General features: G+C 45.5%; 1 protein-coding gene across 1 annotated transcript; it reads right to left on the reverse strand.

The window, feature by feature from the left end:
- Positions 1 to 360: 360 nt before the first annotated feature.
- On the reverse strand, positions 361 to 13,554 carry LOC139159749 (H-2 class I histocompatibility antigen, Q10 alpha chain-like). The gene is made up of 6 exons (XM_070737123.1): positions 13,395 to 13,554; positions 9,865 to 10,140; positions 6,426 to 6,524; positions 4,915 to 4,947; positions 3,604 to 3,637; positions 361 to 2,339 (listed from the first exon to the last, which is right to left on the reverse strand). Exons 1-5 carry the CDS (start codon positions 13,465 to 13,467, stop codon positions 3,618 to 3,620), a joined length of 501 nt encoding a protein of 166 aa, XP_070593224.1. The 5' UTR covers positions 13,468 to 13,554; the 3' UTR covers positions 361 to 2,339; positions 3,604 to 3,617.
- Between the last annotated feature and the right edge of the window lie 1,043 nt (positions 13,555 to 14,597).

Genomic DNA, 14,597 nt, shown 5'->3' on the forward strand with positions numbered 1-14,597 from the left:
CATAAAACTAAAACTAAATTTTAAACGCAACACCTAGAAAAGGAAACACTAGACTAATAGATCAAGCAAATTTTAAGAAACAGGATACCACTGAAAATATAACCGGAAAAATGAAATATAAATATAACTGCAGGTTGGCAGAGGGGGGGGGGAAGGGGCGTCCTACGTTTGTTTTTTGTTTTTTTTGTTAGTGTTAGATATGGTTTGTTCGACCTTAATGAGAATAACAATTAGATACATATGATAAGAACACCCTGTCCTGTCCATACTGTTTGTATTGTTTTTGTATATAGTTTTGTATATATACTCAATAAACTCTATTTAAAAAAAAAAAAAAAACTAAATTGGAGAGCATTCTTCTTTCTTTTTAAAAAAAACTATTTTATTATATTTTTAAAAACCATACAAACACATAAAAGACATTAACAAATCATTCAAATAACTTCATTTACATTTCTGTAGCATCAGCGTATCAATTTCACTACATTATTATCCAACTATCTTATCAATAATCTTTTCCCTTTAATATTTACCTTTTATATTAGTTATTTATTTTGTATTAGTATTTACAATTACTGATTATTAATTACTGGTTATTTATATATATACATATATATTATTATTCTTTTCAAGCCATATATACAATTTTCCCCACACGGTATAGAATTCTTTCCTTTGATCATTCTACAATTCTATGGTAACCCTGCTCATTTCTACAGTCCAACATTTTCTTAATTACTATTATCTCTGTAAGGGGGGGGGGACGTTTCATCCTTCCATGTTTGTGCAAGTGCTAATCTGGCAGCCATTAATATGTGTATTATAAAATAATAATTCATTTTTGTACATTGCCCTCTCATGATCCCCAGAAGATAGGTTTCTGGCTTTAATTCTAATTCATATTTTGTCATTTCCTTTATCCAATTACTGTACTGATCATATTCCAAAATTTCCCAATGACTGGACACGTCCACCATAAGTGGCAAAATGTTCCATGATCAGTTTTACACTTACAGCATTTTGGATTTACATTCGGATAGATTTTGGCTAATCTTGCCGGGGCATAATGCCACCGGTAGAACATTTTACATAAATTTTCTTTATATGCCACTAATAAAGTCAATTTATAATGTTCCTTTCATATTTTTTCCCAATCTTCTAATTGGATCATGCAGCCAAAATTTTTCATCCAGGCTAACATATTCTCTTTCACTGTTTCCTCAATGTTATCATAATATAAAAGATAATTATACATTTTTGTTATAAATGTAATAGCTGGTCCAATCAATATTTTATCTATTAAATTATATTTCTTAGCTATACCAAATTTTACCAGGCCTGATATATATATCTACTTTGTATTTGATAATATGTTATCCAATTCATACTTTTCCCTTCATCTTCTAATTTTTGACTGATCTTTAAGTGTCCAGTTGAATCATCATATGTTATCTTTTTTGTTATATCTACTGTGTTGGGATGTCAGCGTCTCAATTGTTGAAAGCCACCTGGGTATCTCTACATAATGTTTACTCCTTATTTTTCTTCATTTGTATAATATTGTTGCTCTTTAGCATGTGATTGAAATTGTGTGTGTCTTCTATCCTTTCCCCCCCCATAAGTGGACATTCTTCTTTCAATCATCTCCCAAAATAATTTATCTTCTTTCAAAGACATGAAAAACACTCTTAGTTTTCTCTTCAAATGTAAGAGAAGCAGATAAGCAACAGCTTCCACAGGGAAATTTTCTTTTTACTCCTGTGGTAGAATTAAATAAGGGGGGGGGATTTTCCCATAAAAAAATTAAGGGAGAAATATTGAGGGTCTTAAAAAAAACAGTTAGAAAGAGCCAGATTACAATATAATACCGTGTAAAGGTAAATGTAACATCTGCCACAAATTCCTTACAGTTAAAAAGAATAATTTTGCATTTAATGAGCAAAAAAAAGTGTTGTAAAAGTCAAATAGAGGCCTTGTAAAATAGGTCAAAAGTCAAATAATTATGAATCGGGTGATTGTAAAAGTTCAAGAAGTGCAGTTAAAACCCAGATGTACTTATGAAAGCTGAGCAGCTGAAGGCAAAGGATGGTAAGAGATTAGAACTTCTGATCACTCAATAATAAAAATTGCAGGCATCCAGCCCCCTCTCTTCTCTGTCTGCGCTTGATTGTCCGAAGATCATCTTGGGTCATTTCTAGTCTCCCCTTTAAAAAACAGGGAGCAAAGCCACCAAATAACCAGCTTTGGTGGCAAAATCAGCTGTTTGTGGGCAGCAGGAAAAAACATCTCTGTTCAGCACTTGATGATGGAGGAAGGTTCCTGTTCCATTTTTCTAAACTCTGAAAATACATAAATGGCACTTACACACAAAAAAATAAGGGACAGGAAAAAAAACCCTCCCCTTTCAATCCAAGCAACTCTGATGAAGATTAACATCTTATCACTCTCCCTTAAAGTAAAACCAGCTACTCTTCATCCTGTTCCTCACCCCAATTCACTGTGAACCCTTCTCTAAAACCTGTCAATCAGCAGAAGCCCATTACTGATCAGAAATAACAACACAAGTCTAGAAGCTATATTAAAAATGCTATTACGATCCCTACAAAGCAGTTTGGGCCACTCAGGTCAGGCCAGAACTCAGGACCTTCTGTGGCCGTGGCTTGGTGGGCGTAGAAAGGGAAGGATACTGCAAAATCTCCATTCCCACCTGACTCTGAGACCAGCCAGGGATGGTATTTGCCGGTTCTCCAAACTACTCAAAATGTCTGCTACCGGTTCTCCAGAACCTGTCAGAAGTTGCTGAATTTCACCCCTGGCCCATAACTCTGGAAGCAAGCAGAGGTCCTCCCAGAGTCTGAAAACTTCCAGGCGGGAGTAAAGCCAGTGGAAGGAGGTGCCCTTACTCACTGGGGGGAGCAGTGGAGTCCCCCCAAACCCTTTCTGGTCCCAAAACAGCCAGGTGGGGTGGGAGTCTTGCTAGGAGGCTCGTTTTATGCCAGGACCCAGCAGAGCCGGATTGAATTTCTGCATGGGAAATGGGGAAACCTGGGATGCTGTAGCTGGAGGGTCAGGATGGGCTGCTCTGTGGAAGACTTGCTGGATGCCTGGGACGGAAGGAGACTGCCTGTCCAGGTGGGCATGAAGATTGTATGGAGAGTGGACTGTGCTGAAGAACGAAGCTGGAAAACCAACTAGGCTAAATAAAGGTATTTAAAAGAAAAGGGAAATATATATAAATAGGAACGTTGGGGTTTTTGTTGGTTTGTTTGTCTCTCTTCCTCTCTGTCACTTGTGAACCGAACCAGATGGATATTTCTCCCAACACCCTGAGGACACTCAAATCTCCTCTTTGCAGGTCTCTGAGACTCCTGATCCCAGACAGTCTGAGCCTGAGAGGGGCCCCAGTCTGGCCTTGCAGAATAAGAATTTGGGGGCTGGCAGGCCTCTCCCCAGAGCCCATTTGAATCTCCCCCAAATTCCTCACTTTCTAACATCTGAGTAGATTTCCCAAAGTATCTTCACCATTAGTTGTTCCTTGGACCTCAAAGCCCTCAACCTCCATTCCTTCCCCAACTCCATACAGCCCCCATTGGGGTCACTCACCTGCGAGGGGGCTGCTAAATGGCCTGGTTCCTCCCTGCATTGGAGAGAGAGACACAGAGTGAGAGGTCAGAAAGGGAATGGACACAGGAACAGGAATGCTTTGTCCTGATCCTCTTCTCTCTCTTCACCATTAAACCTCTGCAGCCTCATGAATCTCTCAGAGGAGACCAGCCTGTTCATTTATTTCATGATTTAACTTCTATGACATCCATCTCTCCAAGGTGACTCCAGGAAGCTTGCAATAAAATTCAACAAATGCCATATAAAATATTTAAAACATTACATTATGACCTAGATTCCCCCACAAGAACACACTGCCATTGCTCCGACAACAAGATCATATCTGGTGTGTGACCACTGTCTTGAGTTGGGCCCAAAATGATCTGGAAAAGGCCCATGTCCACCAGGGTGAACATGAACTTCTGGGCCGCTTCCGAGACCAAACCCAGGGATGGCAGATTGAAGACTCCTAGGACCAGAATCCTGGGGCAACTCCATGCCAACCTTGAGATGGTCTCCAGCACTCAAGCAGGGAGGTGGCCATGCATCAAGGAGGCTGGTACAGTATTAACAAGCCCAACTGATCTCTTGAGCCCAGATTCAGAAACAGGGAATCGCAACCAGAATCCTGGGATCAAGGCCTTAAAGGCCAAAAGAGACTCTCAGAGGACCACTGCCATCCCACCTGCCCTTGGCCCTTGAGACTGGCTGGTGCCAAACCCTCAACCCAGCTGGACGCATCTCTGAGAGGAGACTCTCCCCACTTCCAGAATCAGCCAGGTCTCAGCTATGCCAACTGAAGAGTCTCTAAACATTGGGGATCACGGCATTGCCGGTGGTTTTCCTCTTTCCCACCAAGGAATGAAGGCTCTTTCCCTCAAAGGGGCCCAGGCTCCACCATGCAGACTGTGGACTGCCTTCCCTGCCTGGATGAAAGGGCCTGGAAATCCAACAGGGAGAGTTCCCCTTCTCCTCCGCAGGAACAAACCAGTGCAAGGAAAGTGGATTCTGCAAGTTCCTCCTACTTGGAAACCAGAGCAGCTTCTCACTCAGAGCAAACTTTTCACCCAGGTGGATCTTCTCATCCTCTGGGGGGTTTCTTGTCCTGGATCTTCACTCCAAATATCAGCCTGGCCCTTATGGAAAGGGGGCCTCCTTCCCCAGCTTAGTTCTTAGGAGGAAATAGCACAACTATGCAGCTTCATGAGTTGCTTTTGTGCTTAAACACACACACACACAATCCTCAAGTGATGGTGCCTATGAGGCCTGTTTTAAGTTGGAGAGTACATGGAAGGAGGACAAATCACTCACTTGGGACTGCATTATAGTCTTCTTGACGTCTGTCTGCAATGAGAAAAATCAATTAAAGGTCAAAAAAATCCACCAGAGATCGTTCAATCTCTCCCTCAGTAAGAGGAAGAACCCCAGGAGATTTCAGTCGCTTTGTCCCATCAATAAAGTCAGAAAGATCTTCAAAAATACAGATGTATCTCCTGATTTGTCCCAAGAGAGACCTGCTGCCTCCGAGATGGATGGAGGGGAATTGGGGGAAGCAGACGGAGCAGCTGGGAGCATAGTTCCCTCTAAGTTGAGCAATGAGCAATCGCTCACTTAAAAATCATCATCAACTCAGAGTTTTCCAAACCTGCCCAGAAGCCGAGAGGGAAAGAATGAGAGGGAAGGGGAGAGAGAAGAAGAGAGGAAGAGAGAGAAACAGATAGAAAAAAGAGAGGAAGGAAAAGAGAAAGAAAAAGAATGGGAGTAAGGAAGAGAGAAAGAAAATCAAAATCTAGTTTGAAACTAGCTCAACTATTTAAGTGGCATTTTGATATTGATAGAGTTGCCCTATTATGAGCTCACTGTTATAGACACACAGTACAGTATTTTATTTTGAAATTCTCTGAGGCAAAACAGGGTGGGTTTTTTGTTTGTTTATTTATTTATTATTTCTGTGCCGCCCAGTCCCAAAGGGACTGCCGCTCAGACACTATACTTTTCCGCCCACCCTCCCAAAAAACTAGAGGGAACACTGTCTGGGAGGGGAGGGGGGGTTCCCATGGAAATCCTTCTCTGCTGCTCTTTGATCAAAGCCTTTGAGAAGGAGAAAGGAACTGGGAGGCCTCTTCCCAACTCAGAAGAGCCTCAGACTGCCTGAATCTCAGTTGAATCCAGACTGGAGTGACAGCAAGAGGCTGAGATCTCAGATGTTCCCCAAGAGGCCCCAACAGGACAGAAGGAAGCCCAGAAGGAGCTCCCTAAAGGGACAGACTTGGGGGGAATCTGTTGGGTTTAACTACTCTACTGCATGCTTGCACTGTCTTGTAAACACATCTCTATGGTCAGGTCGCAATTAACTGACCAGTGTGTCACTTTTTGATGACCAAAAGGGGCAGATACTCTGCAGAGTAGATGCTTCCCTTCTTCTCTTCTTCCTCTTCTACCTTCTTCTTCTGAACTCCTGTGTGCTCCATTGTCCTCAGCTGAGGACACATGTGTGAGATGAAATCCAAAACTCACACATGGGACCATCCAGAAGTTATTAATATGGACTGGAATATAAACTTATCTGCCTGCAATCTATCAATTGCATGAATCAACATAATTGTAAGTAAAGATGGTATTTTTCATCTTTATGAAGAAGTGGTCATTCATTGCTAACAAATGGGATTCTGAACCACGTGTTATTTCTTGCCATGCTAACTCTGCAGCAAATTAAGCCAGCTGAACTCTGCTAATACAAATAATATTAATAATAAGCAAAATACCCAACAGAATCTCCCCATCTTCCTTCCATCACCCCCACACCACCAAAAAATACTTACTGATGAATACCACGATCCCAACAATCACACCCACCACAACCAGAGCAGCCACAACAAAGCCTATGATGAGCCCAAGGTTGGATTTTGAATCGGTGGGTTCTGAATTGGGAGAAAGAGCAATTAAATTTGATTATTTCCTGTATCATGGTGACAATCATCAATTAAAAAATTGGATTTCAATTTGAATTTTGAAACTTTGGAAATTGGGTGTCTGAGCATATGCAGAGTTCTTTGGTAGGAGGCTTTTTTCCTTGGGTTTATGCTGAGCCTCAGGAATTCACATATCGTATCATAAAATAATGTGCAACTTTATTTTATAACTCTTGCCAACTCTTCCCAAGGCCTATATAATTCATATATGGTATGTTGTGTGCATGTTTTTTAATTATGGATTTTTTAGTTTTTAAATATTAATTTGTATTTTACATTGTGTTTACTATTGCTGTGAGCCGCCCCGAGTCTACGGAGCAGGGCAGCATACAAATTTAATAATAAATAAATAACTTATTTCTTAGAGAAGCAACAGAGGGTGACCCTTTGACCTTTATAGCAGGAAACCCTGTCAGTCTCTAATGGGAAAAAGCTCAGACTTGGGAGCCTCTTTTCTGACTCCTGATGTCCATCAGTCCAGCCAAAATTTGCCTTCAGAAAAGGGGCTACCAGACTCCTCCTGATTCTTCTACTTTAGGAATTGTAAACAAAAGCATTTCTGGTCCTCAGCGTAACTGCTACTTTTCTGCTGGAGGCAAGAACCAGGGGAGGCCTAAGAGAGGATCTAAGGGCATTTCATCAGGATCAACCAAATATTATGATGGGGTTGCCGATCAGTTTCCGGTCACAATTCAAAGTGTTGGTTATGACCTATAAAGCCCTTCATGGCATCGGACCAGAATATCTCCGGGACCACCTTCTGCCGCATGAATCCCAGCGACCAGTTAGGTCCCACAGAGTTGGCCTTCTCCGGGTCCCGTCGACTAAACAATGTCATCTGGCAGGACTCAAGGGAAGAGCCTTCTCTGTGGCGGCCCCGACCCTCTGGAACCAACTCCCCCCAGATATCAGAGTTGCCCCCACCCTCCTTGCCTTTCGTAAGCTCCTCAAAACCCACCTCTGTCGTCAGTCATGGGGGAATTGAAATTTTCCCTTCCCCCTAGGCTTTACATGTTTGTATGTATGATTGGTTCTCTAAATTTTTTAGATAATTTTTAATATTAGATTTGTTTACATTTATTTATTTATTTATTTATTCAATTTTTATGCCGCCCTGAGAGGGGCGGCATACAAATTAAAATAAATAAATAAATAAATAAATAAATAAATAAATAAATAAATAAATAAATAAATAAATAAATAAATAAATTCTGTAGTTTCCTTTCTATCCCCTGAAGTCACTTCTAGGGTCTGGTCCCTGCAGCTTCACCAACCTCAAACACTGGAAAAAGCAATGGATTAAAGCTCAGGTATGTTCACATCTGGACACACCTGGGGTCAGATTTCTCTCCCACCCCCCTCCAGGCTGCCAAAGAGCCCGGCCTTTCCCTCCCTGCAGCCTTTCACCCTTCAGCTCCAAGTCCAGAGGATCCTGCAGGCCGTCGTGCTCCACGTGGCACCGATAGCGGCCCCTCTCTTTGGGGTTGATCTGGAGGCTGATCCAGTAGTAGTAGGTCCCATCCGCGTTAGGGGTCAGAAACCCATGGAAGGTGTCCTGCAGCCAGACCTCCCCGTCCCTCGTCCAGGAGGCATCGATCTCCCTGGGGTAGAAGCCGTGGACCTGGCAGACGTGCGTCTCCATCCCATCCTCCACCTCCGTCCTGCTGCTCATCTGATCTGGACACCTGAAGGGTTATTGACCTTTGAAATGAGCTTGAAGTCCACAGTCTTTGCAAGGCCCTGGAGAAGATACTTAGACTTCAAGTGACCAGATTCATGGATTTAAAAGAAAACTGAATGTTTGAAAAAACCAAAAGGAAATCCTGAAATGTTTCTAGTCCTGTTTGGGCTTGAGAGGGAGGAAGGACGCCAGGAACTCTCAAATCTAAGGGAAAAACCAACTGGAAGGACAGTTGAACTAAAGTGACCAGTGTTTTCCCTCCCTTTCCCCACCCAGGAATGTCGGGGGAGGGGATCCTTTCTCTGCATCTTCTGCTCAGCCAGAGATCTTCCCTTTGGAGGAAGAGGAAGATCCTCGTGAGCTCCAGCCTGATCCTTCCCTCGAGAGGAGATTCCCTGATCTCCCCAGGGCAAAAATGAACTTTTATTTATTTTTCTTTGATTAGTTTCCTTTTGCTCCTTTACTTTATGTTACCTTCTGCTAGTTTTTATCTTTTGTTCAAAAGGTTTAATGCAAATTATATTAAAATGTTTAAAAGGCAAACAGGATATCATTAAAATTGTATTGAGAACCCAAGAGAGGCTGATGTCCCAAAGCCTTTACATGAATCAAGGCAGAGCAACCACATCTGGAATACTGGGAGCAGTTGTGGCCCAAAGGCCCCTAAAAGGAGAGGAGGGAGCTGGAGAAGGTCCAGAGGAGGCGACTCAGGCGAGGGGAGGGGGGAAGCAGCCCCCCTTTGAGGAAAGGTTGGGACATTTGGGGCTCTTTAGCCTGGAAAGGAGGCTCCCACTAGACCCACAGGTGCTTTCAGCCCCTGCCCCCAAACAAGGTTCCTTGAAGGTGAATCATGTTCCCCAAAGATGGCAGAAGGGGGGGGGGGGCGCTGAAGAAGGCCTCCACCCCTCCAGGGCAGCCCCACCAAGAGGGCAGGGCAGGAGTTCAGCCTGAGGGACCAAGGATGGGAAGCCACAAAGGCTCTGAGAGACTCTGGAAGGGCCCCAAATGGAGGATCCTTTCTTCTCTGTCTTTCCCTCTCAGGATTGGGAGGATCCTGGCCCTGTGCCCCCCCCAAGAGCCCCCACCCCATTTGGGTCTCCCTGGCCCCTCCTTCCAACTGGAGGATGTACAGAAGCTCTCAGCATTTGGGGGGCCCTTGTCCCTCCAAATAGGGGGTCAAGGAAAGAGGGATCTGGTCATCCCAGGTAGATCTGCACTTGATCCCTTATTTCTCTGGGGTGGAAACAGAGAGAAGGATGAGGACCTGCTTGCCCCAGAATTTAATTAGGATCCACTGCCTTTTTTGAAGGGGGGAGATCAGTGATTACCTTCCTCCCCCACAGCAGGAGATCCACCAAGGTCAGAGGGAGGGAGGGGAGATTTTGGTCTCTTTTTACCTCAATGTGTATCAATATCAACATTCAGAAAGAAAGATGGATAAATTTAAACAGGTTTTCATTAATTGTAATTGGAAGAAAATGTCAGAAAAGATTTTTTTAAAGGTGTGGAAGCAGCCTTTCCCTTTGAAGGGACCCCCCCTTTCTCCCCCCTTCTGGCTCCTGGGGAGGGGAATATGGGGCCGGAGGAGCCACCTGACCCATCACTCACCTTCGCTCTGATTGTAGCGACTCCTCAGAATCTCCAGGTTTTCTCTGAACCAGTCCTCATTGCCACGAGCTCTCTGGGTCTCTGCCTCCCAATACTGGGGATCCTCCTTCCCCACCTCCTCCATCCAGGAGACTCGAGGCTTCATCTTCCGGCTGTGGCTGTCATAGTGAATGAAGAGTTGATCGTCCACATAACCCACAGAGACAAAGTGGGGCAGCCCCTGACTGGGCTCCGAGATGGAGGTGTAGAAATACTTCATGGAGTGGGAGGAGGCGCCTGGAAGGGACCCAGAGGGGCAGAGTTAGGGGGCTTCAGTCAAGGACCCTGATGCTCTATGGGGCACAGAAGGCCCCATTCCCAGGTCTGGAAAGAAGGAACAAGAAGAGAAAATGAAGGGGGAGATGATGGGAGAGAGAAATAAAACAGAGGGTGGAAAGAGGGAGCGACCGAGAGGCAAAGGAGCATCTTCTGGAGGGTTGAAGGGGAGAGAGAGGGGAAAGGAAGGAAAAGCAGAAACAAAGAGAGCAGGACCCCCAACCTTTTTGTGCTCCCCTCCAATTGTTCCCCCCTTCCAGCAAGGCCTCCCTCCACCCCCTCCCCCTTCTGCATTGCTCAGTCTCTGCCCCAAGGGGGCTACAGGGGGCCACAGGAAGAAGGGGGCTCCATCCCCAGAAGCTCAAAATGCAGCACGAACCCCCATCTGGTCCCCCCAAGAGAAATAATCAACATTCTGACTTCACTGAGGCCCAACATGGATTGTGAATAGGTGCAGATTTGAGGGGGGGATTTTATAAAATAGGGGAAGGGAGGGGGGAATTCAGGTAAGACAAGAGGCCGTGGGATCCTTACAGGAAACCCAAACTGCTTCCCTGGGATTTATGGGGAGGCAAAGGGGGGAGCGAAGGGGGGCAGCAATGATGCCATGTAGCCCCCCAGGATCTTCTCCCTCACCCCCCCACTGGGAAATTCCCCCTCACATCCCAGAGTTCAGGCATCCGAACAGGAAGTGGTTCGAACCCAGGACCTAGTGGGGCTCAACCCCATACCTTCAACTATGGAGGCTTAGTGGTTAGAATGCAGCATTGCAGGCTAATTCTGCCCACAGCCAGGAGTTCAATCCTGAACTGCTCAAGGTCCATTCCTTCTGAGGTTGATAAAATGAGGATGCAGATTGTTAGGCTGACATTTTCAACTGCTTCGGTGGGGCTTGAAAACCCTGTGAAATGGTATACAGGTAGTCCTGTACTTCCAACAGTTTATTTAATGACTATTTGAAGTTACATCATCACTGAAAAAAGGAACGCATGATCATTTTTCACACTTACGACCATTCAGACACTTGACAACTAGTTCATATTTATGACAGTTGCAGGATCGTTCCGGGGATCATGTGATCCCCTTTTGCAACCTTCTGTCAAGCAAACTCAATGGGGAAGCAGATTCACATAAAAACCATGTTTCTAGTTTAACAACTGCAAGTGATTTGCTTAAAAAATGTGGCAGGGAAAGTCATAAATTGAGGCAAAATGCACAAATATCTCACTTAGCAACATCAATTCTGGGGTCAGTTATGGTTGCAAGTCGGGGACTAGGTATATAAGTCTAAGCACTGGTGCTACTGCTGTGCCACAGAAAATCTGTGATTATCCCAAGAGAGAATAAAGAATTTCAGCCACTCAATTAGGGTCTGAAGCCATAATTCTCAGGTGCTATTCAGATTTATTCTGAATCTCACGTTCTCTGACACTTTTCCTCTTTTCAAGCTGATCCTGCACTTTGTGAGCACAAAGAAAGGCAGAAATGCCCCTCAGCCAACTTGGGAGGACGGTGAGAATAGGAATAGGAATAAAATAGGATATAAAATGGAACAGAATAGAATTCTTTATTGGCCAAGTGTGATTGGACACACAAGGAATTTGTTTCCGGTGCAGAAGCTCTTGGTGATCTCAACTATCCATCAGCGACTCTCAAGGCTTAACTCAGAGTTTCTCTAATTCAGCCACTTGGGCTTCAGTGTGGACTACAACTCCCAGAATTCCCCTCACCCCAGAAACACCTGGGAAATCTCCAAGGCCCCTTTGTTGGTGTCTATTCTGAAAGCTCTACAGAGCAAAAATTATTCCACAGCACCAAATATTTTAAAGATCACTTTCAGGATCATTCACAGGACTTATTTGGGCAGAACCTGCATCTACACAGGAATTAAACAGTCCTTCTGCCCATTCCCTCCAGTATGGTCTCCCAGTCCTTCCCAGTTCAAGGCAAAGGCCTGGGCCTCCTCCCTGCTCCTCCCCACAATCCCAGGGGCTGCTCAGAGCTTTTGGGGATCCCCAGATCCACTTCCTGCTCTGGGCACATTTCAGAATCCAAATGGATCAGATTGGACCATCCGTGATCCAAAACCCGCTTCTTTCCCTTGTGGGACTGAGCAATGAGCAAGGCTGAAGTCTGCCTGAGAGGAGAAACGTGTGGATGTAACTCACAATCCTGAATCCTCCTCAAGTCAGAAATGACAGGTGTGACTGTAACACAGGTTTCCATAGGTTTGGCATCCTCACAATCGTGAATGTGCCTCCGGTCAGGAACGGCTGGTGAGTTTGGGCCTGTCTGTGTCCAAGCAAGCGGCTCATTTCATGGTCCCCACCGAGAGGTCTTCTCTCCTTTTACCCCCAAGCAGCTTATTTCATCCTTAAATTCCTGCCAACCTTTTTTAATCTCTTTTGAAAGTTGCTATATTGACAATTTCTCAGAGCAAACAGCCAGAAACACCCCAAGTTTCCAATTACTAAAGAATAAATAATACATTGTAAATACTTTTTGATTTTGCAAACTGTCCCATGTTGGGAGCTTCTGCAATGGGAGAAGGAAACTCTTGGGGGGCAAATCTCTGCCTGTTCCCCCCCCCCAAAAGCTCTGGGGATATTGGGGAACATTTTAGGACCAAGTGATGGTGGGGATCAGGAGAAAGTGACAATCACGAAGGAGGAAGATTATTAAGAAGCCCTTCTCTCCAGACTCTTATCCTGCTGTATTCACAGGACGACTTTAACCCAGATCGATGCACTACAGCAGCATCTGCCAAGACACGGATCCGATTAGAGAAACCAGCCGGGTTCTTCCAGCACTAGTAGCCCCAAAGCCCCTCCCAAGGCAGGAAAGGGGACCCAGGCGGAGGGCTTGGGCGAAGGCAGCCAGGAAGTTCTTCATCTGACCTGATCACCTGCAAACGCCGCTTTCCGACAACCTTCACATTGGGGGAGGGAAAGAACTGCGCTTGGGGCGCCCAGATAGACTTGACTGACACCCGGGAGGTTGACCCTCGTCCTGTCCCCAGAGGGGCTCTCCTGGGGGAGGAGCAGCAGAGTCCCATCAAGGCTTTGGGGCCCAATCAGTGGCCAGAGGGGGAGGGGGAGCGGACTAGAAAGAGGACCGAATCAGGATTCTATTTCTGGGATTAAACTTTCTGGGGACGAGCGAGAGAGGAAGATTCCCTGGAAGAAAAAGGGACCGGAGCCCCCCAAAGGACTCACCAAGGCAGCTCCCCCGTAACAGAGACACCGCCACCACCACCGGGAGCCAGAGGGGCGCAGGGCGCAGAGTCATCCTGGCCGCCCCCCTCAAGCGCCGCTCCGCTCTCCTGAAGTCGCAGGCGGAGGAAGAGGCGCCCCGCGTGACCAACGGCACAACAATACAGGAAAAGACGGCGATTGGACAAGCCCAACCAGTAGGAAAAAGGTATCCCGTGACGTCATTGTTGCTAGGCGGACGTGGAGGCGCAACCGGCCAGAGGGGAGGGAAAAGGAAAGCGAAAGTTCTGTCAGAAAATCCCCTTCCAGGCCTTCCGCCTCTTGGGGGGAGGGGCGGACCTGCGAGACTGGAAAAGGCGGGAGGGGGATCCCTCTGGGCCTGGGGGGAGGGGAGACCCCGCACAGCCCCTCCCAAGCGGCCATCAGGTGGAGCTGCCAAAAACGTCAACGCAGTCTTGGCCTCCATCAACCGAGGGAGACAATCAAGAGAATCCGGAAGTGATCATCCTGGTTTATCCTGCACTAGTGTGGCCCCCCACTTGGGATGCTGGTCTAATTGTGGTCTCCACGATTCAAAAAAGATGCTGAGACCCTGGAAAGGCTGCAGAGAGGACCCACAAGGATGATGAAGGAAGGTTGAAAGGGATGGAGAACCATTGAGAGAACTAGGGAGGCCCAGCCTATCCAACAGAAGTATTTGGGGTGTATGTATGTGTCATAATAACCTAGAAACATAGAAGACTGACGGCAGAAAAAGACCTCATGGTCCATCTAGTCTGCCCTTATGCTATTTCCTGTATTTTCTCTCAGGATGGCTAGATGTTTTTCCCAGACATGTTTAAATTCAGTTACTGTGGATTTACCAAACAGGTCTGCTGGAAGTTTGTTCCAAAGATCTACTACTCTTTCAGTAAAATAGTATTTTCTCATGTTGCCTTTGATCTTTCCCCCAATTAACCTCAAATTGTGTCCCCTTGTTCTTGTGTTCACTTTCCTATTGAAAACACTTTCCTCCTGAACCTTATTGAACCTTTTAACATATTTAAATGCTTCGATCATGTCCCCCTTTTCCTTCTGTCCTCCAGACTATGCAGATTGAGTTCATTAAGTCTTTCCTGATATGTTTTATGCTTAAGACCTTCCACCTGTCTTCCAGCACTTGAGGGGCTTCCCCAGAGAAGAAGGGATGGACCTCTTCTCCAAAGC

This window comes from Erythrolamprus reginae, chromosome 2 (genome assembly GCF_031021105.1).
Source record: "Erythrolamprus reginae isolate rEryReg1 chromosome 2, rEryReg1.hap1, whole genome shotgun sequence".
Classification (NCBI taxonomy): domain Eukaryota; kingdom Metazoa; phylum Chordata; class Lepidosauria; order Squamata; family Dipsadidae; genus Erythrolamprus; species Erythrolamprus reginae.